The 23,929-nt window shown below is 40.3% G+C and overlaps 2 protein-coding genes across 5 annotated transcripts in view; one reads left to right on the top strand and one right to left on the bottom strand.

Moving 5' to 3' along the window:
• The window catches only part of LOC139461049 (endoplasmic reticulum aminopeptidase 2-like), a 50,048-nt gene that overhangs the window by 14,977 nt on the left and 11,142 nt on the right, over positions 1-23,929 (top strand). For 3 of the 4 annotated variants that reach the window (XM_071242559.1, XM_071242558.1, XM_071242561.1), the window contains 14 exons: positions 8,020-8,653; positions 9,223-9,499; positions 11,008-11,128; positions 13,166-13,320; positions 14,319-14,432; positions 15,161-15,295; positions 16,019-16,150; positions 17,056-17,228; positions 18,344-18,426; positions 18,950-19,077; positions 20,195-20,250; positions 20,903-21,050; positions 21,554-21,627; positions 21,909-22,013. In XM_071242559.1, the coding sequence (XP_071098660.1) occupies positions 8,020-8,653; positions 9,223-9,499; positions 11,008-11,128; positions 13,166-13,320; positions 14,319-14,432; positions 15,161-15,295; positions 16,019-16,150; positions 17,056-17,228; positions 18,344-18,426; positions 18,950-19,077; positions 20,195-20,250; positions 20,903-21,050; positions 21,554-21,627; positions 21,909-22,013 (2,335 nt within the window). Of the gene's footprint in view, positions 1-2,891; positions 2,931-8,019; positions 8,654-9,222; positions 9,500-11,007; positions 11,129-13,165; positions 13,321-14,318; positions 14,433-15,160; positions 15,296-16,018; positions 16,151-17,055; positions 17,229-18,343; positions 18,427-18,949; positions 19,078-20,194; positions 20,251-20,902; positions 21,051-21,553; positions 21,628-21,908; positions 22,014-23,929 lie in introns of those variants that run through there. The other variant, XM_071242560.1, reaches the window with a different exon arrangement.
• On the bottom strand, positions 4,784-6,987 carry LOC139461265 (uncharacterized). The gene is made up of 3 exons (XM_071242901.1): positions 6,979-6,987; positions 5,195-5,275; positions 4,784-4,876 (listed from the first exon to the last, which is right to left on the bottom strand). Exons 1-3 carry the CDS (start codon positions 6,985-6,987, stop codon positions 4,784-4,786), a joined length of 183 nt encoding a protein of 60 aa, XP_071099002.1.

Here is a 23,929-nt window from a genome sequence, read left to right on the forward strand (position 1 = left end):
CACTGAAAAAATGAAAACAGACAATGAATTTTGGCTCAAATTGTATTAAAAATCACAAAAATAAATCACAGATGCAAGGTAAACATAGCACAGTGGTCTTGTCATCTTGGACGGCACAGGTAATCGCAGGTGTTACAGGTAAATTCTCTTCATGCACATCTGTAAACAAATAAACAAGTTTACAACTCTTGGTACTGACTTTGTTTTCTATACTGATGTCACATATTACTTATGATACACCTAAAGCCTCTTAGGTAAACTCGTTAACAGAGGTAAACTTGTTAACGCAGGTAAACTCGTTAACACAGGTAAAAACAAATATTTGATTTATTTTGTTCTTTTTCAGGATTTGAAACAAAAATTAAGTATTTAAGTTTTTAAAAAGTAATTTATCACATTACCTGAACATTGAACCACGGCTACTATAAGAATGACATCACAGGGAAGATATCACAGATTGATCTGAAGAGGGAAAGATTGTAAAAGGACAGAAAGATCGTAAATTTAAGTTCTGCAAATATAAAAGTTGTGATAACATATTTACAATACACTGCTATTTACAACTGCATAATAAATTAAATCAGTACTTTATTAAATCAATTAATAAATGAATAATTTATACAGTTACTAAAATTTAAATTAAGATGTAAAAAACAAGAGAACAAACATGATTATAGAAATAAATTTTATTCAAATTGAGCGAAATATAAGGACATACGACAAACCGGCAAACTACAATTCGGATTGCGATCAGAAAAATAAATTAAAAAAAAAAGAAACAAATACGTCATGCCACTCACCTTTGTTGTTGTTGTGATCGCTCGTTCACGTGTAGGCTGCATTCTCATTCGTCGCACTGATAATCTCTTCGAACACAGAATCATTGTAAAACAGTTGGAAAAAATCAATAGCATGACTCTTCACTCACCGTAAGTGTCAATATATATATTCTTGAGTCCGGTCGCCTCTTCAAAATCCCTCATGTCTCCACTGTTGTGGTCCCTCTGCCACTCCCATTCTTGAAAGTTGGCGGGGGTACACCTCGTCGAAACCGTCAAAATCTTCACCAAAATATTCGCGAAATTCCCTCTCCCCTTCGCTTAAATTATTCAATTCAAACACATTATTATTCCCGATAGAGTCGTTGTTAATCATCTGATTGCTATCCGAATCGTAGTTGGCCGCCATTACGCTTGATTTACGATTCAAGCGAGAAAAATACCTGTCGCGAAAACAGGTGACATCCGCGATTTTCGCGCCAAAAAGACGGGGAAATTCCATAGAATGACATGTCAATCACGTGTAGATCTCGTTTCCATATTTAGAACGAGATTACACATGAGAAAGGAAGTAGAAAGAGCGAATTTGTAAACACGCTCGCGCCGCCCGATTTATCGGGCAGCCGTGTGTGGGGCTTGGACAGTTCTCGCCCGATTTTTCGGGCAGCCGGGTACTGGGACACGGTTTATGCTGCCCGATAAATCGGGCAGTCGGGGCGAAAGGGTTAACTTATCCTGCTAATTACAGCTGTGGTATTGTCTATGTGAACACCATAGTTAACCAATCACAGATGTAAATTGTAATAACAACGTAATAATTAACTAAACCTGCTAATTACAGCTGTGGTATTGTCTATGTGAACACCATAGTTAACCAATCACAGATGTATATTGTAATGACAACTTAATAATTAACTTATCCTGCTAATTACAGTTGTGGTATTGTCTATGTGAACACCATAGTTAACCAATGACAGATGTATATTGTAATAACAACATAATAATTAACTAAACCTGCTAATTACATAAAAATGGCAAATGTCTACTGGTTACGATACCTTAACTACTAGGCAGTTTGGCAAGGAGTACAGGACTAGTGCCAGTTTCTAATGCCGCTAGTAGGTACACTTTTCACTTACTATGTATTTATGGTGTCAGAATTTGATGAGACATCCAGAAATGAGGTAGACAGCCTGCAAGTTTAACAGCTAGTCTGAAGCCCGAGTCTAGTAACTTTTTTTCCACCTAGTTATATATAGCTTAGGAGCAGGCCATATGTAAAGAGCGAATCTACTGAAAGTGACAGTTCAGGACAAGTTGAAGCAAGTAGACTGGTCCACTGTGTCCCTTATTATTTCTGCTTGCCTCATTGGTCTAGTAGATAGGGCATGTGCCCGGAGAGCGGTTCGGTCCCTGGCCATAGCTAATGACGTTCAGAGATGGTACTTGTTGTTACCCTGCCTGGTACTCAGCATTGGGATAAAACAAGGACTGTCTGGCTCAGAGATGGTATGCTGTGTCTGAGTGGGCTGGTTATCCATGTTAAACTGCACCATGGTAGCACAGTGACCCCACTTTCACCTTGACCTCTCAGTACTTCTGAGTCAGTATTGATGTTGATGCTGTCAGTCCCTGTTTTGTCTGGTCCAGACTTGTATATTTACAGACCATAGTGATCTAGCTGGAATGTTTCAGGCACAGCATTCACTCACTAACTCACTCATCTACTATTCTGACAATTGTTTGATTTCACAATACATAAGTGTTCGAATTTTGAGCATTGAAAGTCAAAGGGTACTTGTCTTAGCCCTAATGTTAAAAGTATGTGATTCACAGGGTCCCTAGATTAAAATACTATAGCAGCAAACCTGTCCCCAGGAACCCCCTTGATTTGGAACACCATATGTGATCCTAAGTAGTTTATTTCCATGAATTATGTTTAACAGTTTCATTGATTTACCCGTGTCCATACAAGTAGGCAGTATAATATCATTGTATCCCCGGATTACCAGATGTTGCTATTCATTATGACGTAGAGGACTGGACTGATGGGATCTGGGATATATACAGAGGTGATTTAAACACCTACTGACAAACTGCGTGTGTGTCAGCAGGGGGTGGTTGTGCTGGGAAACTTATCTGGATCCAAACGTAAGTTGATAGATTTTGGCAACATTTCCAGACATTGAGGCACTGCCGTGGCCCACTAATCTTGTGACGCGTCTGTGGTCTAGTAGGTAGAGTGTCAATCTAGAGGGTGGAAGGTCAGTGGTTCGATTCCCTTGCTGCATCTTTCTAAAAGACTTTAAAAGGTGGTACGCAGAGAAACTAACACTAGCACACTAGCCCTGACAAGTTTTGTTAATGTTAAACATATCCTACATATGTCCTTAGGGCTAGGAGTAGAACTTTCAAACATTTTTGGTATTGCCATATGTTATCACTATTCGGGTTAGTAGATGTTCTTGGTTAATTCCATCACTGGTACTTGTTACCCAGCCTGGTGCTCGACATTAGGAGGATAAAACATCCGGTTTGCTTTGACTATGATCAGATGATTACAATAGATATAACTCATTCCTTAAACATTCATGTTTCCATATTCTGAAATGATGATCACTTTTCAATTTGCTACACAAATAAATGAATAACTTTATTCATTTTAGCTCACTGAAAGTACCCTGTTGGGATTGAGGGTTAGAATAGGTCTGCAGCAACCTGTGCTTGTTGTAAGAGACAACTAAATCAGTTGGCTTGTCCGTCTGGAGGATGATCTGGTTGATGGTGTGGCACTGTAACCTGACACCTTGCCGTAATATACCGTATTCGACGTAATAAGCGCCCATGGCGATATTTGCTAATATATTGGCTATTGAAAATCACAGTTAGCACCCCTTCCAATTGATTAATGTACACAAGACTTATTTATTTGTGTATAATACGCACTCGTGTGTTATATGCATCCTTAATTATGGGCAATTAACTTCTGGAAAAATAAATCTGTCGTGTATAATACGCACAGACTTTTCTTTTGTATTCAGGCTTTCAGCATAAACCACAAAATTTACAATCTTTCAACTCTGTTTTTTTTACCAAATTTTTATTCTTATAAGAGCCCTCTATTTCTAATTTTGAGAGCGCCCTGGGCACTTATTACGTCAAATACGGTAGCTGTTATTTAGCTATACATCATTATTTAGAGTTTTGAAAATGTTGTGCTATGTACATGGTGTAATGCCACTGTAAACTGAAAAATTCATTTGATCATTTTGACTGGGAGGTATATATACATGATGGAAGCATTTTAGAAATTGATGGAATCACTCCATGTTGTCTTGTATGAACATATATATATACTTAATTTGGTTATTTTATGATTTTGTAGATGTTCTAGGGACAACAGATATGTCTGTAGATGTTCTAGGGGACACAGATGTGTCTGTAGATGTTCTAGGGACACAGATGTGTCTGTAGATGTTCTAGGGGACAACTGAGGTGTCTGTAGATGTTCTAGGGGACAACAGATGTGTCTATAAATGTTCTAGGGAACAACAGATGTGTCTGTAAATGTTCTAGGGGACAACAGGTACATCTGTAGATGTTCTAAGGGACAACAGATGTGTCTGTAGACATTCTAGGGGACAACAGATGTGTCTGTAGACATTCTAAGGCACAACAGATGTGTCTGTAGACATTCTTGGTGACAACAGATGTGTCATTAGACATTCTAGGGGACAACAGATATGTCTGTAGACATTCTTGGTGACAACAGATGTGTCAGTAGACATTCTAGGGGACAACAGATGTGTCAGTAGACATTCTAGGGGACAACAGATGTGTCTGTAGACATTCTTGGTGACAACAGATGTCCAAAAGATGTTCTATGGGACAACAGGTGTGTCTGTAGACATTCTGGGGGACAACAGACATGTCTGTAGATGTTCTAAGGGACAACAGATGTGTCTGTAGACATACTATGGGACAACAGGTGTGTCTAAGACATTCTAGGGGACAACAGATGTGTCTGTAGACATTCTAGGGGACAACAGATGTGTCTGTAGACATTCTTGGTGACAACAGATGTGTCTGTAGACATTCTAGGGGACAACAGATGTGTCTGTAGACATTCTTGGTGACAACAGATGTCCAAAAGATGTTCTATGGGACAACAGGTGTGTCTGTAGACATCCTAGGGGACAACAGGTGTGTCTGTAGACATTCTTGGTGACAACAGATGTCCAAAAGATGTTCTATGGGACAACAGGTGTGTCTTTAGACATTCTGGGGGACAACAGATATGTCTGTAGATGTTCTAAGGGACAAAAGATGTGTCTGTAGACATTCTAGGTGACAACAGATGTCCCTAAATGTTCAAGGGGACAACAGATGTGTCTGTAGACATTCTAGGGGACAACAGATGTGTCTGTAGACATTCTAGGGGACAACAGGTGTGTCTGTAGACATTCTGGGTGACAACAGATGTGTCTGTAGACATTCTACGGGACAACAGATGTGTCTGTAGACATTCTTGGGTGACAACAGATGTCCGAAAGATATGTCTTTAGATGTTCTAGGGGACAACAGATGTGTCTGTAGATGTTCTAGGGGACAACAGATGTGTCTGTAGATGTTCTAGGGGACAACAGATGTGTCCGTAGATGTTCTAGGGGACAACAGATGTGACTGTAGATGTTCTAGGAGACAACAGATGTGTCTGTAGACATTCAAAGGGACAACAGATGTCCGTAGATGTTCTAGGGGACAACAGATGTGTCTGTAGACATTCAAGGGGACAACAGATATGTCTGTAGATGTTCTAGGGGACAATAGATGTGTCCGTAGATGTTCTAGGGGACAACAGATGTGTCTGTAGATGTTCTAGGAGACAACAGGTGTGTCTGTAGACATTCTGGAGGACAACAGATGTGTCTGTAGACATTCAAGGGGACAACAGATGTGTTTGTAGACATTCAAGGGGACAACAGATGTGTTTGTAGACATTCTGGGGGACAACAGATGTGTCTGTAGACATTCAAGGGGACAACAGATATCTGTAGATGTTCTGGGGGACAACAGATGTGTCTGTAGACATTCTGAGGGACAACAGATGTATCTGTAGACATTCTGTGTCTGTAGTAGGGCTGAAACAATACCCCGGGACACCGATGCATCGCGATTCACTCCATACGATACGGTGTGCGATTTGTGAGGTGCTGTATCTCGATTTTTAACGATATGTTTTTTCAAAGACGTATTTATGTACGTCTTGATTTTTGTATTAAACTTTTATCACAGATACGTTTTAAATGTGTTTTAACTCTTTCAACGCCGTAGGCCGGTAAACCGGCCAAGAAGCATCGAGTCCCTAGGGTCCGTAGGCCGGTTAACCGGCCAAGCCGTAGTCACGTCAAAATAGTATATAGTTTTAAGAACCTACCTGTCATACCATTCATTTATTAAATCTATCACATCTCACAATGTCTGAAATACGTATTCTATTTCAATTTATCATTTTTTATCGATAGCTTAAAAAGTTATTCCCTATTTCCCGCAATGTCATTGAAAATATAATTCTCGGACTCACACTTCGACAACGGGTGCACATTGAACATGTCAAAGAGCAAAACAAAGATGTTTCAAGCAAATATTTAAATATGTTATACAAAGTGATAAATAAAATCAATAAAAATATATCTAAAAGTGGTCAAACTTACAGCTAAGTTATTATTTCCATCTTTTCATGCGAACGCGTGTAATGTTAGTCAAATGACATCTCGGCTTTCGTCGCCTCGAATTCTCGGCTCGGACACGATGTTCAATGCCAAAATATATGCATGAAAAATCTTTGTCACAGCTTGTAACCTAAAATGATACATCCACGAAGCTCCATATTTTTAATATAGATCGCGATTTCCTGCTTAAAACGTTCAGAATAACACAATTTAACCAAAATATTTCGTAAAAATCTGAAATTCATCGTACACGAGGATTTGTAATTTGATTGCCTGCCTCAGTCACGTGCTCAAATTTGACCAATCATGAACCTTGTAGCAGATTTCGGCAAGAAAGCGTCGTTAGAAACAGTTTGTTATCCAATGAAATCTGATGTTATAGCAACGAAAAGACTCCAGGGCCCTGTTCCACAAAGCGATCTTAGCGCTAAGTCGATCGTAACTCCCATTCTTTAACACTGACTTACTACGGTCATAGCGCTAACATCGCTTTGTGGAACGGGTCCCTGGCAATGTTACGAGCGTGTAGATGAACAAACAAGCTTTCTTCGACGAACGTGTTATTCATACGAAGCTTTCGAAAACGGAGGTATCTCTTCATGTTACTGAGCAGACAGCCGCTGTTATCCGGAAATGGGTGAAAACAGATACTATTCTTAATTCTTTTTAAAATAATTTTTCAATTACGTAAATAATGAAAATAAAAAAGAAATGATAAGTAGATCTTTTGAAATCTTATATTTGCCCCAAATCGTCAATTTTTCACTTCTTTGGTCCTTAATTTGGACGTTATGAATGTGTTAGCTCACATTTTTATAATTTACAACGAACTTAATTAAGTTGTCAATGCATTATTTAAATAATGTGATAAACATAACTTTCATGTTTATAAACACAAGGATTAGACCTTTCAAATGTTGTATAACATGGATGTTGCTATAATTGTTTTTAATTGTTTTTTGCCTTTATACATGAAAATGGCAAATCATTAGTTACTGGACACTGGTACATTTAGTATTTACTCCTACCATCTAGTCACAACTCACAAATATGTAGGACTGTAACTTTTGTGTTTGCTAGCCATTAAATGGAAATGGCAGATGATTTATTAAGTTAAACTACTCATTACAGTATATATTTTATGACTCATGAACATTCATTGACTTTCATTTAATTTTTCATTTTAATAAACTAAGTTATATTCATTTATCTCTTGTCTTCTCTTGTCACAATATGTATTGTAGCGTATCGAGATACGTATCGAATCATGATGTAAGTATCGAGATACGTATCGTATCGTGACTTAGGTGTATCGTTGTAGCCCTAGTCTGTATATGTTCTAGGGGACAACAGATGTGTTTGTAGACATTCTGGGGGACAACAGATGTGTCTGTAGACATTCTGGGGGACAACAGATGTGTCTGTAGACATTCTGGGGGACAACAGATGCATCTGTAGCTGTTCTTGGGGACAACAGATAATAATTTGTAATTTGTATTCTTCTACAGGGGACACCATCCTCAACAAGAAGGCAGTTTATGAGCCTTCTGGTTCACAACGCTGTCGCCAGCTCGTTTGTAGTAGAAGCTGGGCTGTCACTATCCTCATCGTCATGGGCCTCTTCCTCATCCTCATCGCCATCATTGCCTCCTTCGCCAGGCCACAGACACTTCCGTGCACACCCCTCAACACTGTCACAGAGGCAGCCACAACGCCGGCCCCTAAAGTACAAACATACATTGCAACAAATGGAAAGGATTTTCCATGGAAAGATATTCGACTTCCAAAAAATTTAATTCCAGAATCCTATGACATTCTAATTCATCCAAATATATCCCAGTCATATTTCAAGGGCAGAGTTATCATGAAGGTTCGAGTGATCTCTCAAACAGACTTTGTAGTGTTTCATATCAAGAACTTAAATGTCACCCACTTTGATGTCAAATCTCTAAAAGATGGTGAGCCCATACATACCACAGAGTATCTAGAATACAAGGAGGGGCAGCAGTTTTACATCAAGCTGGGTCGGAGTCTGGAGGTGGACGAACAAGTGGAAGTGACGGTCAAGTTTGAGGCCTTGCTCGTCAATAAGCTGGTCGGCTTTTATAAAAGTTCTTATAAGCTCTCGACAGGTGAAGAAAGGTTCGTATTATTTTAGTCTTAATTTTGTGTTTATATTTGAACTGGATAAGGTACTGTTAAGTTTTAAAACTTTTATTCAGTTTTGCAGAGATTTTAAGTAATTCCAGCTTAGAGTAGGTCCTCCAACCTATGCTTATCATCAGGCGTGACTTTATGAATCAGGTGTTTAGAATCAATGACTTGATTGATTGCCAGGCTCTCCTATCTATTTGAGTAAAAAGTGTGTTTTTTTACCATGTGTTTACAGTGAAGACGTATTGGTAGCAAAGTTCCTGCATTGGTACAAATGCAATACTATGCAAGCGAAAAGAAAAGAAAACAGATTTGACAGCATTCGGTATCTTAATATGTGCATAGCCGCTATGGGAATCTGTCAAATGCAGTGGAATCTGTTAAAATAAATAAATATTATTGTTAAGTCCCATTCAGCCACAGACGAATTGCCTACTGTTGACATTGACTGACAGAAGTGTTGGTTAGGTAATTATTAGGTTACATTCTAGATGAAATAATGGATGGAGTCATTTATCCAGCTCTATCACTGATCATCCTTTCTTCGTTTTGTGAAGGCATATTGCAACGACCCACTTTGAGCCAACAGATGCTCGAGGAGCTTTCCCATGCTTTGACGAGCCTCAACTGAAGGCCAACTTCACGCTGAACATCGTGCGAGACAAACAGCACATATCTCTGTTTAACATGCCCCTGAAGAAGACTGAGGTGTATGACAACACAGGGCTGTTGCTAGACAACTATGACACCAGTGTCAAGATGAGCACCTACCTGGTGGCCTTTGTTGTGTGCGACTTTGCTAACATCTCTAAAACTACTTCTGATGGAGTGAAGGTATGTAGTGTTGATATAAGGGTAACGCTATTTTTCAGGGCATTATCATTTGCAGAAGCTTGAGGTCTTCCATTAACTGCCCGACGAAGGAGGGCTGTTGAAAAGACTGAGGGCTTCTGCAAATGATAATGACCTGAAAAAGAGCGTAACCGCTATTAAAGCTAAAATGGATGCAATTTTTTATCAAATAAAAAGAAACAACAACATCGTTTTTGAATCATTTACTGCAATCAACGCGAACGTCACATTTGTCACCACTCGCCCCTTTCCGTAACCTGCAAGAAGACTCGTCCCTCTATCGATGAATGTTATGTGCGAAAATACGACAAACCAATCAGAATGTGCGTATGATTTCAAGTTCTTCGTCAAAGAATCCCTCAGAAATAATTTTTGATTTTACATATGTCTTGCATCTAAAAATATACCTTAGATACACTTACATGTGTTCATTCATACTGTATAATTCCTCATGTCAGGATGTGCTTTAAATTGCAGCTGAAAAATATATAATATATGGGGAAATGTATGTGAACCATTACGCAACGTTTTGACAATTGTTTTAGGTATGACCGTTTGCGCTAAGACGGATCCCGGTCGCAAAAATGGTCATGAGAGGGGCACGAGTCGCTATTTTGCTTGTCCCGGAATAACAGGAGTTGGTCACGAATGGCGAATGTCACTGACCACATTTTACAAATATGGAAACATAGAACAAACCAGATGACGTCACTATAATACGTGACGTCATTTTCTCTACCCTATGACATCACCTAACAACAGGCTTGATAATGGCCCGTGGTCAAGCAATATGAGGGCATTATCAAGTTACAGTGGCCCAATCATTTCTGATAACAGCTATAATCTGTGTTATACAATGTTGGGTTTAGGGTTAGATTAGGTGCCAGGGACAGATTTCACTATAGTCCAACCTGCACCAGTGCAGGTAAAATATTGCAAGTGAAGGTAACTTGTGTTGCCAGCTTGCACCCAGTATTTCCCACCCCAATTGCACAGCAGCAGTTAATAACCTGAATTATTTTAGAACTGGCTGCAAATCTTTTAGAATCCAGGAATCAAAAGTTCATGAAAATAGTGAAATAGTCAAATTCACAGGTCTGAATGCAGCGAACCTACAGAACTAATTCTTCACAGTTACCACTTGAACAGTCACTCAAGCTGTAGTCACAACAGACACTTTGAAACATCTGTTTAAGGTTGTATACTGGATATCAAGATGTCATAGAATCTAAAGTTTTGAAAATGCATTATTTTATTGTTTGGGCTGACCATGACTAGATGTCCAAGTGAGGCCCTAGTATGGTGTTGTGGTTCGCTGTTAACTGGCATGCTTGTCGCTGTATAAGTGCAATAATTGAACACAACATTAAACCCCATATATTCTCACCTTGTACATTAATAATGGGGACCTTGATGCAGTGCTATCACTGTCTTTAGTATGTGAGTAACACCATTGTGGCAATAACTAGATAATGTCCTGCTTCCTGTAGGTGAGCGTTTATGCCCCAAGTGAGCTGATCAGCCAAGCAGACTTTGCCCTGGATGGAGCAGTATCAGTTCTGGAATACTACAACTCCTTCTTTGGAGTCAAATACCCGCTGCCCAAACAAGGTAATAGGCTGGCTCTGTGACAAATGGCCTTCCAGAGAGAATAAGTGTCACACTCTTCATACATGTTGTAGTAGCATTAGAGCTATACTATTGCTTGATTATGTTGATGGTGAGCTGTCCTGATTGTGTTTGAAAGCTACGTTGAGTAGATCAGGGCAGATAGGTCTTACCTCCATATAATAACTACGATTGTATGTGCAGTGGAACCTCTCTGTTTCGGTTCATGTTCCATCAGAAGTTACTGGATAATACCGTCAGAGCTAAAACTCAGATCCACCATAAAACTCAGATCCTTGGTAGCACTTGCATCCATTGTAAGTATGGCTCAGATATATTGTAGGACTCAGATCCATGGTAGCACTTGCATCCATTGTAAGTGTGGCTCAGATATATTGTAGGACTCAGATCCATGGGAAAGTCAGATCCATGGTAGCACTTGCATCCATTGTAAGTATGGCTCAGATATATTGTAGGACTCAGATCCATGGTAGCACTTGCATTCATTGTAAGTATGACTCAGATATATTGTGGGACTCAGATCCATGGTAGCACTTGCATCCATTGTAAGTATGGCTCAGATATATTGTAGGACTCAGATCCATGGTAGCACTTGCATCCATTGTAAGTATGGCTCAGATATATTGTAGGACTCAGATCCATGGTAGCACTTGCATCCATTGTAAGTATGGCTCAGATATATTGTAGGACTCAGATCCATGGTAGCACTTGCATTCATTGTAAGTGTGGCTCAGATATATTGTAGGACTCAGATCCATGGTAGCACTTGCATTCATTGTAAGTGTGGCTCAGATATATTGTAGGACTCCGATCCATGGTAGCACTTGCATTCATTGTAAGTATGACTCAGATATATTGTAGGACTCAGATCATGGTAGCACTTGCATCCATTGTAAGTATGGCTCAGATATATTGTAGGACTCAGATCCATGGTAGCACTTGCATTCATTGTAAGTATGACTCAGATATATTGTGGGACTCGGATCCTTGGTAGCACTTGCATCCATTGTAAGTGTGGCTCAGATATATTGTAGGACTCAGATCATGGTAGCACTTGCATCCATTGTAAGTATGGCTCAGATATATTGTAGGACTCGGATCCTTGGTAGCACTTGCATCCATTGTAAGTATGACTCAGATATATTGTGGGACTCCGATCCATGGTAGCACTTGCATTCATTGTAAGTATGGCTCAGATATATTGTAGGACTCAGATCCATGGTAGCACTTGCATCCATTGTAAGTATGACTCAGATATATTGTAGGACTCAGATCCATGGTAGCACTTGCATCCATTGTAAGTATGGCTCAGATATATTGTAGGACTCAGATCCATGGTAGCACTTGCATCCATTGTAAGTGTGGCTCAGATATATTGTAGGACTCCGATCCATGGTAGCACTTGCATCCATTGTAAGTATGACTCAGATATATTGTAGGACTCGGATCCATGGTAGCACTTGCATTCATTGTAAGTATGGCTCAGATATATTGTAGGACTCAGATCCATGGTAGCACTTGCATTCATTGTAAGTATGGCTCAGATATATTGTAGGACTCGGATCCATGGTAGCACTTGCATCCATTGTAAGTATGGCTCAGATATATTGTAGGACTCAGATCCATGGTAGCACTTGCATTCATTGTAAGTATGGCTCAGATATATTGTAGGACTCAGATCCATGGTAGCACTTGCATTCATTGTAAGTATGGCTCAGATATATTGTAGGACTCAGATCCATGGTAGCACTTGCATTCATTGTAAGTATGGCTCAGATATATTGTAGGACTCAGATCCATGGTAGCACTTGCATTCATTGTAAGTATGGCTCAGATATATTGTAGGACTCAGATCCATGGTAGCACTTGCATCCATTGTAAGTATGGCTCAGATATATTGTAGGACTCAGATCCATGGGAAAGTCAGATCCATGGTAGGACTCCGATCCTGGTTTGTCTAGTCCTAGCAATGGCACAAAACATCCTTCTTTCTTTTTCATGCAAGGTTTTCTTTTTCAGATCTGATAGCCATTCCTGACTTTGCTGCTGGTGCCATGGAAAACTGGGGTCTCATCACATATAGAATGACAGCCATTTTGTATGACCCTAAGGTGTCGTCGCTAGGCAACAAGCAGTGGGTGGCAACAGTTGTTGCTCATGAGCTAGCACATCAGGTGTGGATTTACAAACCAAAATCATTGTGTTAGGTCCTTTGTGTGATTTATGGTCCAAAACAAATCCAGATTCCTTGTTATTGTGACTGTCTGTGTGTGTGTGTGTGTCTGTTACAGTGAGTGTAGACTATCTCTGTGTGTGTCTGTTACAGTGCGTGTAGACTGTCTCTCTGTGTGTCTGTTACAGTGAGTGTAGGCTGTCTGTGTGTGTGTGAGAGAGTGAGTGTGTCTGTTACAGTGACTGTAGACTGTGTGTGTGTGTGTCTGTCTGTCTGTCTGTGTGTGTGTGTGTGAGTGTAGACTATCTGTGTGTGTGTGCGTGAGTGTGTCTGTTACAGTGACTGTAGACTGTCTGTGTGTGTGTGTGAGTGAGTGTGTCTGTTACAGTGAGTGTAGACTGTCTGTGTGTGTGTGTGTGTGTGTGTGAGTGTGTCTGTTACAGTGACTGTAGACTGTCTCTGTGTGTGTGTGTGTGTGTGTGTGTGTGAGTGTGTCTGTTACAGTGAATGTAGACTGTTCGTGTGTGTGTGTGAGTGTGTCTGTTACAGTGAGTGTAGACTGTCTGTGTGTGTGTGTGAGTGAGTTTGTCTGTTACAGTGAGTGTAGACTGTCTGTGTGTGTGTGTGTCTGAGTGTAGACTATCTGTGTGTGTGTGTGTCAGTGTGTCTGTTACAATGACTGTAGACTGTCTGTGTGTGTGTGTGAATGAGTGTGTCTGTTACAGTGAGTGTAGACTGTCTGTGTGTGTGTGTGTGTGTGTGTGTGTGTGTGAGTGTGTCTGTTACAGTGACTGTAGACTGTCTCTGTGTGTGTGTGAGTGTGTCTGTTACAGTGAGTGTAGACTGTCTGTGTGTATGTGTTAGTGTGTCTGTTACAGTGAGTATAGACTATCTCTGTTACAGTGACTGTAGACTGTGTGTGTGTGTGTGTGTGTGTGTGTGTGTGTGTGTGTGTGTGTTACAGTGAGTATAGACTATCTCTCTGTGTGTCTGTTACAGTGGTTCGGGAACCTTGTCACCATGGAGTGGTGGGATGACCTATGGCTTAACGAGGGCTTTGCAAGCTATGTTGAGTACATTGGGGCAGATCAGATCAACCCAGACTTCCACATGGTAAGTATAGTATATGTACACTGACAACTCAGGCAACTCTTTTCCGGGATCCATGTAACTGTATAAAACATCCACTAGTGCAACCTGATAACTATGCAACCTGATGCCACGTTTTATTAATTTCTGCACGCACATAGTGTTTGTTAAAGTTTTATGAATAATACATCATGCAGTGATAGCAGCAGTGGTTCTGTTTGTGGAAGCATGTCAGACTTTGTTACAAGTAACGTTGGTAATATTTCTAGAATTACATTAAACTGCCAAAATCATTAATAAACTTTTACCATTGTGAGTGCAACCTGGTTTAGTCTGAGGCAACTAGGTTTTGATTGTCAACATAAACCTTGTGCAAGATTTATCCAGCTCCTTAAATCGAGCCATGCTTTTGTTTATTTTTTGGTTTATGGTTTGAAATTAAATTTAACCACCTGACTGCTTGATCTCTGATGTGTTAGAAAAATATGAATTGACAATTTTAAAACTTTTCCTATCTCACACTATGCATTTCTTCCTTCTTCTTTCAATCATTGTGTGGAACCGTCCTAAAACTATTTATGCCTCTTCACCACTCTGAGGTGTAAATCAAAGGGCTTGGCCAAGATAACTCACTTGTATAGCATATTAAAGGGAATTACCTATGATCAAGGCAAAATTTTGCTCTTACAACTTCTCCTGTAATGAAAATAGGCTTTACAAATGTCTCTATGTTGACCCATTCTTTGTTCTAGCACGACCAGTTTGTGACAGAGGACTTCCTGACGTCCATGTACCTTGACAGCATGAGCAACTCCCACCCCGTTCACGTCCCCGTCGATAACCCCGATGAGATCAATGAAATCTTTGACAAGATCTCGTACAGCAAGGTTAGACAGAGTCAAAGCTGCCAAGGGCATCAGTATCTTCAACATTTTACTGTTCACAATGATATGTGAAAAGTGGAGGAAAATCTAGAATGGATGACTTGCTTGTGTGAATAATGAATTAGTGATATGAAAGTCATTTTAACAGTCACTTGGAATTGTTGTAACCATGTTTTACTGCCCTTGATTGACAACTTGATAGAAACGATACGCTGATGCACTTTCATACATGACCTTGATACAATACATGATACAGACTTGTTTGTTTGTTTATTTGTTGTTAATCCCACACTCAGCAGTATTACAGCTATATGATGGCGGTCTGTAAATAATTGAGTCTGGACCAGACAGTCTACTGATTGACACCATGAGCATCGATCCATGCTATTGGGATCGATGACATGCATCAACCAAGTCGTATCATGATGTGTGACGACACAAAATACATATATTTTACTTACTGGAGAATGTGAAAGAAAAGTGAGCTTGAAAAGCTGTCCGCATTGTACAAAATCAGCTCTTTGGGATCGTTTTGCTTTTCCTGTTATTCTTTTATGTGAGGTGAGGTGAAAGGGGGTTTCATCTCACGTTCAAAATTATTGCACTTATGTAGCGACATGCATGCACATATTGTAACATTGCCTTCCATATCGTTGCACCCCTACAACCGGATACTGAGAAAGCTACAAGGTAATACAGCCAAGTTGTGCACTTCTGTATGTCCAGGGTGGGTCGGTGCTGCGGATGTTGCGGAGCATCCTGGGACAGAGCAAGTTCAAGGCCGGTCTCACTCACTACCTGACCATCCACAAATACAGCAACGCTCGCACCGACGACCTGTGGATGGCTCTCCAGGACGTGAGTCACATGACTTTATCAGTTGCAAGATGGGCCATACTAGGGATCCTGTGTCTTTTAAAGCAAAGTGTTATCAAAGTTTCTTCATAAAAAATTACACTGGCTTTGTTTAGCACAATGATTTATTGTAACTCTTTTTGAATGTAGACTTACAATAGTCCTGGTGCGGCAGTATAAAGGTAACAATATTTTTCAGGGCATTATCAGTTGCAGAGGCTCAAGGTCTTCCATTAACTGCCCAACAAAGGAGGGCTTCTGCAAATGGTAGTGCCATGAAAAATACATTACCATTATTATAGCTAATCCCAAAATGAAGAACACAAGAAACAGCAGTGTAAGTTTAGTTGCTGTAATAAACAGCTCTCAACAGAGGTCATTGATTTACAAATAGCAATGTCACAGAACAGAATAGAGAATGACGTCACAAACAAGAAACGTGACGCCACTGATGTCACGTTACAGTGGAATAGATAGCAGTCTGTCATTAGGGAAATGCGGGTTTCACTCAAGTTACAGTGGCCCACAGATTTCTTATAATGTGTGGGCATTTTTATGATAATTCTATCCATTTTAGCTGTAATGTACAATTATAGACTTCATGTGAGGTCTATACCTGATAAAAGCAATGTTGACTGAGGACAAAGTCATAAACCTTGCTGTCATTTGTGGTCCAGTAACGGACTCAGACATATTATACCTCTTCTCCTTCTTCCTTGTCAAACTCTCCTTCTTGCCTCTTCATTAAATGAATGACCCTGATCCCACCTGATGAAGCTGCAAAAAGTAGTCCTGATCGTCTTGTAGATGTCATAAAGAAGTTCTTCACTGAGAATTCTATGGCCTAATGCCCAGGTTGATGGTGTATGTTGCCCAACCTAGCCTTGTAAGACTTGTTTGTTGCTCAGGCTAACCCCAAACTGCACGTGAACATCAAGGCTGTGATGGACACCTGGACCAAGCAGATGGGATACCCTGTGGTGACGGTGAAACAAACAGGGACACTTCTCTCCCTCACGCAGGACCGCTTCCTCCTCAACGCAGCTCACACCAACGATGTTGTCCCCAGCTCCCCGTTCAAGTGAGTCCATGATGCTGCCACACTTGTTATCATATACCAATAATGGCTAGTGTTATCCAGGAGATAAACCAATCCAAAAAAACAATTCATGAACCGATAAATAGAGAATCTCACCCGAGTGTCTTTTGATATCAAATATATCAACACTAGTTGATAAAAGTAGAAAAATTCTGAGGCTTGTCGAGGATTTTTGCCACTTTCATCAATGAGTGTTGATATATTTCATATCAAAAGACACTCGGGTGAGATTTTGTTTATCATCCAACATCATTCATATAACTTTTTCAATTTGTAGACAGTAATTAGCAGTGTCATCAATCTAAAAAGTACTGCTAACAGCTTCAGTAGCAGACCAATTAGTGATGTCATTTGATTATGACGTCATGGTAACCAGTGGCGTCACAATGGTCTGCAAAGCGTTGTGATGTAATTTCATTGCAGCGATATCTACAGTGTAGATATTGCTAGATCTAATCCAAGCGTTATCTCCTGCCAGTTTTGGATGATAAATATGCATGTGTGGTTGCCTAGCAGGAACTATTTTCAAGCTGAACACATTGATGCAATGCCTTTTTTCTTGATGACTTATTGACTAATGTTCCTTTGGTTTCCCAGTGAGTCACCATGTTCCTGTAACTAAACAAGTCATTTGTACTACATGATCAATAAAATTGGGTGGTTCACCAAGACATTGTATTCATATGCTACTTTGCTGAGTGAAATTACATAATAAACACCCAGGATTTTCAGAATGATATTATTATGAATGCATTACTCTTGTGTGTTTCCCTATCGTAAATATCATTAGTTAGGAATAAAAATTATAAAATGCTTGCACAATACAAGTTTTGATACAATGATTATATTATATCCTTCAAGCAAAGACAAGAGAAATATAAGTTTAGTGTCTGTTTACAATGTTTACTCAGTGTTTAAAAAACTGCATGAAAGTCAAGGAGACCCTGTCATAAATCAAGTGTTGAATATCATATATACATAGTTATAGAGTTTGTATAAGTTAGATATAGCATATTATCATTTGATTAACACTAAAAGTCATAATGGCCTGATGGATTATGTTCACATGGTTGACTGACTGTCTGGCCTCACTGCAGGTACAAGTGGTACATCCCCCTCACCCTCCTCACCAGCGCCGACAACGAGACCCACCAGCTCACCTGGATGAACATGACCTCAGGTAAGTCAATTGTGTCTTTGTTTGCCAGACAACCAGGCCATGACACAAGCTCAACCCACATACAGGTAGCCGAGACTGTTGGGATTTCCTTGTCTCAGGAGCAATCTGGAGAAATGACTGTGAACATGGTTCTCCATAATTTTATGGATGTTGCTTCCCTCTCTGACAATCCTGACAACAAGAGACTGCCCCTGGTGGAATCCAGGTTAGAACTGATCCCAACAACCTTTGCGAGTCATAAGAGGCAACCAAATGGATTGGATGTTGAAACTTGGTGCTTTATGCACAATATCAATCACTTGTTTGTCTGTCCTAGACTAAGCTGGATTATTGCAGAGTGAAGTGTTAACAATAAATAACAATTACAAAAGGGATATCATTTCTGTGTCACAATACAGCTCTTGATGATTGTCTCTGTGTCATGGTGACAAGAACAGAACATGATTTGGCTGTTCAATCATTAGATTATTAAGAGGAAATACTTAAACCTGCCTATATTTCATCTACTATGGTACACTTGCAGCTGAGACAACGGTGCCCCCAAATATCAAGTGGATCAAGGCCAACTCGGGCATGAACGGCTTCTACCGTGTCAACTACGACACCGCCAACTGGAAACACCTCATCAGGCAACTGATGGATAATCACAAGGTAAGTGTCCACCTCACTGGGTACAGTCTCTACCAGACCTTCTGAAGGAGGCTCCACACAACAAGCTTAAATTTGACGATGTTGATGTAGTGGCCATAAAGTTTACCTGTCCTGTGATGGAATTTGAACCACAGGCCTTCTGATCCATGGTCAGTCAGACACACGTAAGTTTGTGTGTGTGAACATTGCAAAAACAGATGGCAAACTTCTTTATGCAGTTTGACAAAGTGTTGTCGAGAAATAATATTGGTCTCTATTTTGACGTGGGATTGGTTGACTCAATGTCAGATGATGGGACAGTGTTTTGGAAACCATGATATTCCCAAACAGTATGTCATCATGCAGGGTCACTCATTCTCTTGCCAGGGGCAAGGGTGGCCCAGTCATCAATGGCGCCACAATACGCTGTGCAGAGTTGCATCCCTTGGGTGCGCCAGAAACCTATGATCGTGGTTTTGAACCCTGGTTGCACCTATTTTATGTTTCTAGGTTTGTCAGCACCATACCCGTGCTCATAGGTTTCACCGAAGTGGTAAACGTCTGAGACCTGTATCACTTGGGACTTTCTTCCCACATTAAGCTGACACGTCATGATATAACTGGAATACTGTTCAAAGCGGCGTTAAACTCAACTCACTCACTCATTCTCTTGCCAGAGCTTTGGGGTAGCCTAGTGGTTCAAGCAATTGTTTGTTACACTGTAGACCTGGGTTCGATATCCCACATTGGTACAATGTGTGAAGCCTATTTCTGGTGTCCTCTGCAATATTGCTGGAATATTGCTCGAAGATGTGTAAAACTCATTCTGTCCCTTACTCCCTCCTTCTGTTGACGACCCGTGAAGATTCCGGGCTAGAATAGGTCTTCAGCAACCCATGCTTGCCATGAAAGGCGACTATGCTTGTCGCAAAAGGCGTCTAAAGGGATCGGGTGGTCAGGCTCGTTGACTTGGTTGATACATCTCATCGATCCCAATTGCGTGGACCGATGCTCATGATATGCTCACTGGATTGTCTGGCCCAGACTCGATTATTTACAGACCGCTGTCATATAGCTGGAATATTGCTGAGTGCGGCGTTAAACAACAAACCAACCAACCAAATCCTTCTGTTGCCAGGTCTTCTCAGCGGCCGACAGAGCTGGCCTGATTGATGATGCCTTCAACCTGGCAAGGTAGGGCTTTATCATACATGTTTGTCAGTCCAGTGAGTGAAATAGTCTCAAAATATTGCTGGCCAGGTGAGCTAACTAGCCTTTAGGGTAAGTAGCCAGTTTCAAATTTCACTAGTATATTTTTCCAGAAATTTGATTCTGTGAAGGTATCAATAAAGTAAACCCAAATTGCAAATCATGAGTCAAATATTATGAAGAGGGGGGAACACTGAGCTTGCAACCTTGATTTCTAACAGATATTAATTTGATTTTTAATTTTTTTATGTTTGTATTGATCTACAGAAATAGGAGAACTTCTATTATTTTGATCAAGAGGTGTGCATAAAAAATCATGAGTCACTCGGGCCAGAATCTTTAGCCCGTCTGAAATTTTGCTAGCAGGCCGGCAGCTATTTTAGACACTTTGTCCAATCCAGACTCAGTTATTTACAGGCTGCCATGATAAGCTGGAATACAGGTGACACCATTCCTTAAATATATTCGAAACGCTTTTGAAACAGATCTTACAATGAGATTAAGATGGGATAGAACAGAAATGTCTGCACATAAAATATAGAGGGACATCTAAATCGTGGAATTAAGGAAGGTGACAGACAGTATTCCATGGTGTAAAATATTGTGTTGAGACACATGTTGATTCTGGTACGTATAGAGCGGGGCTGGTCAGCCAGAAGATTGCTCTGGACCTTACGTTGTACCTGGTCAAGGAGGTGGAGTATGTGCCGTGGAAGGCTGCGCTTGACAACCTGGCCTACATCGAATCCAGGATCATCTACAAGGAAGTGTACACAAATTTCAAGGTAGGGCACTTCTTGAATATGTTTGTGTGACTGTAAGAAGTGGAGTTAAGAGGGGTACAAAGTACTGAAGTAAAAGTGACCTGCAGTAGCAGTGTTTGCCTTACCCCACCCCACCCCAAGCCAGGTACGTGTATCTACTCATGGTTTGTGTGAATTCTACTTCATAGCCGTCTAATATTGCATTTGCTATGTCAGTATGAACATCGCCACTCTTGAACAAACTGGCTCCTGTTGCTGTAACATTGCTTGGGGCGATGGTAGACAAGGGAAAAGGTTCTAGTGTGTGTAGAAAATGTATGGATTAGATTTTTTTTCTGGAAATTATATTGTACATGCTGTTTTTGGTTGCTTTATTTAAAAAAAGTATAATCAGTTAATATATCATCTGTAGAGTTAATGTTTGGTTTCTTGAATTCTTGTTCCTTGATATGCCATGACATCACTGTAAGCATGAGTTCCCCCGAGCCTACAAATAAGGTTTCCTGTCTAAATATTCCTTCCAGGCCTACATGCTGAAACTTATCATGAACCGCCTGACGGCACTGCAGTGGACAGACAGTGGATCTCACTTGGAAATGTGAGTACCGGTATATAGGTAGAGAATAGCTACGTAGAATGCTACGAGGCATTATGGATTATCCTTCCTGTGCCCCCTGGATCTGCAAGTGCAGCCTATTGGTGTTCTGACTCTGTGACTTGGATCATTGTACCATGACAGCATGGATCGTTGCTCATGATGTCAATCACTGGTTTGTCTGGTCCAGACTCATTTATTTACAGGTCACCAATAAACAAACAAATGAAACATGACATTTCATGTGCTGCACTTGAGTGACTAAAGTTCTCCCTCACCCACAGGTTCTTGCGAGGTCACATTCTCATGTGGGCTGTCAAACTTGGAAATCAACCATCGATCGAAAAGGGCAAGCAACTCTTCCAGCAGTGGGTGCACGACCATGCAAGGTACGCATAGTCTCCATTTTCTGGTATTTAACCAAGCTCAACAACGTTTTGTTGCTCTCAAGGTGTCACTGTTCTGGATGCAGCCTTTAACAGAATTTTGAAAATTTCCCTCAAACTAAACAATTTGTGACATATATATTTTTGTATGTGTCTGTTGGAATATCATTATAGCGAAATGTGTAACTGTTAATAACTTACTGTTTCCAAAATTAATTTATGTGGTTCTTTTAATAAATAGATTGTCTTGAGATTGCATTGTTTGAAAAGATTGGTTCAATACTGCAGTGGTAAAAGACCCAACTTCTCCAGTACATTGTACCGACACTGTTGTGTTCCTCATAATAAGTTGAACTCATATGTTCTCTCCCTGGAAGTATACTTTATTCTTTTCACAAATACATTTACAGAATGAATAACACACTTAATAAACGGAATGAAATTCTGAATAGAAAACATTGAGAGAGGTGGCAGTGAGTTTTGATAGTTTTCAGTGCCAGTGTGGTCAGTTGTCCTTGGCCCAGTGGTGTCGAAATGGCTCCACATTGGTGTCTGATATATTACTAATATGTGATGAATTTAAGATGAAACAGTTGACTGGTGAACAAAGCTCCCTTACTGGTAACTGACTAGACTTAAGTGGATCTTACCACTCACCCTGAGTTGAGCTCACCAGTCAAGAGCAGACCGATTATGGCTTTGAAGTCCAGGACCATCAGTTTTAATGAGAGCAAAACACGTGGAGAGCTCTGAGTGGCATGTGATTGTTCACACATCGATGTCTGCTACTTATGTATGTGTCATCAGATGTGGTCCATCTGTTTCATAATGGATGCCATAGCAGAAGAATTAATCAATTATTCTGAACTTGTGCTTCGGAACTGTGTTTTGAAATATTTGTAATGTTTCTTTATAATCTTACTCGTGTAAACATTATGCATTCAATTTCATCAACATTATCCTACCATTTTGTGTAACCATTCAGTTATATAGGTCAGAAACCTGACCTTACAAAGTTACTGCTTCAGAGTAAAACAGGGGGGCACGGGTGGCCCAGTCGTCTAGGGGGCCGCCATTCGCTGTGCAGAGTTGCGTCCCTATGGCACGCCAGAAACCTATGATTGTGGGTTCGAATCCCGGTTCGCCCCGATTATGTTTCTAGGTTTGTCAGCACCATGCCTAAGCTCGTGCGTTTCACCGAAGTGTAAACGTCCGAGACCTGCATCACTTCGGGCTTTCCTCCCACATTAAGCTGACACGCTGTGATATAACTGGAATACTGTTAAAAGTGGTGTTAAACCCACTCACTCAGAGTAAAACATTGACAGGCTTAACAACATTGTCAAGGTGAAGAAAAAAGAAAGAAGGTGTTAACGACACTCTTACTCACTCATTTGGTGGTGTATGTCCACAAAGTTACAAGACTACTGAAGCAAATTGCCAAATCACAAAATGTACCACTCCTGTGTGTATGCTTGTTGCCTCTCTGTAATCAGGATTTGTCCAACTCTTGGTATTCATCATACAAACCAGCCACGTGATGTGGTGTATGGTTGAATCATATTTTTATTTCGAAAGAAATTGTATTGGTAAACAAGCAAAACATGTAAATGCCTTTCCAGGTAATACCTTAACAACAGCTGGTTATATCAGGCATGTGTTATTTCAGTCTAAAGTTATTTTTAATCTTTTAAATTTACATGAAGTTTTTCATGTTGAAAATGCATCTTCAGGTTTCCTGTTTGCCTTCTTCAGCAAAGATGACAAGCATTTTCATATCGTGACCTATGTAGCGTGATACATATCATATCATGACCTATGTAGCTTGATACATATCATATCATGACCTATGTAGCGTGATACATATCATATCGTGACCTATGTAGCGTGATACATACCATATCGTGACCTATGTAGCG

This window comes from Haliotis cracherodii, unplaced genomic scaffold (assembly GCF_022045235.1).
Source record: "Haliotis cracherodii isolate W230 unplaced genomic scaffold, xgHalCrac1.p SCAF_14, whole genome shotgun sequence".
NCBI classification, from domain to species: domain Eukaryota; kingdom Metazoa; phylum Mollusca; class Gastropoda; order Lepetellida; family Haliotidae; genus Haliotis; species Haliotis cracherodii.

What these genes read in the sequence shown, in the direction of transcription:
- LOC139461265 (XM_071242901.1), bottom strand. An exon ending in GAATGTCTACAGACACATCT is followed by an intron (nt 4,877 to 5,194) that starts GTTGTCCCCTAG and finishes GTTGTCCCCTAG; the next exon opens with AATGTCTACAGACACATCTG.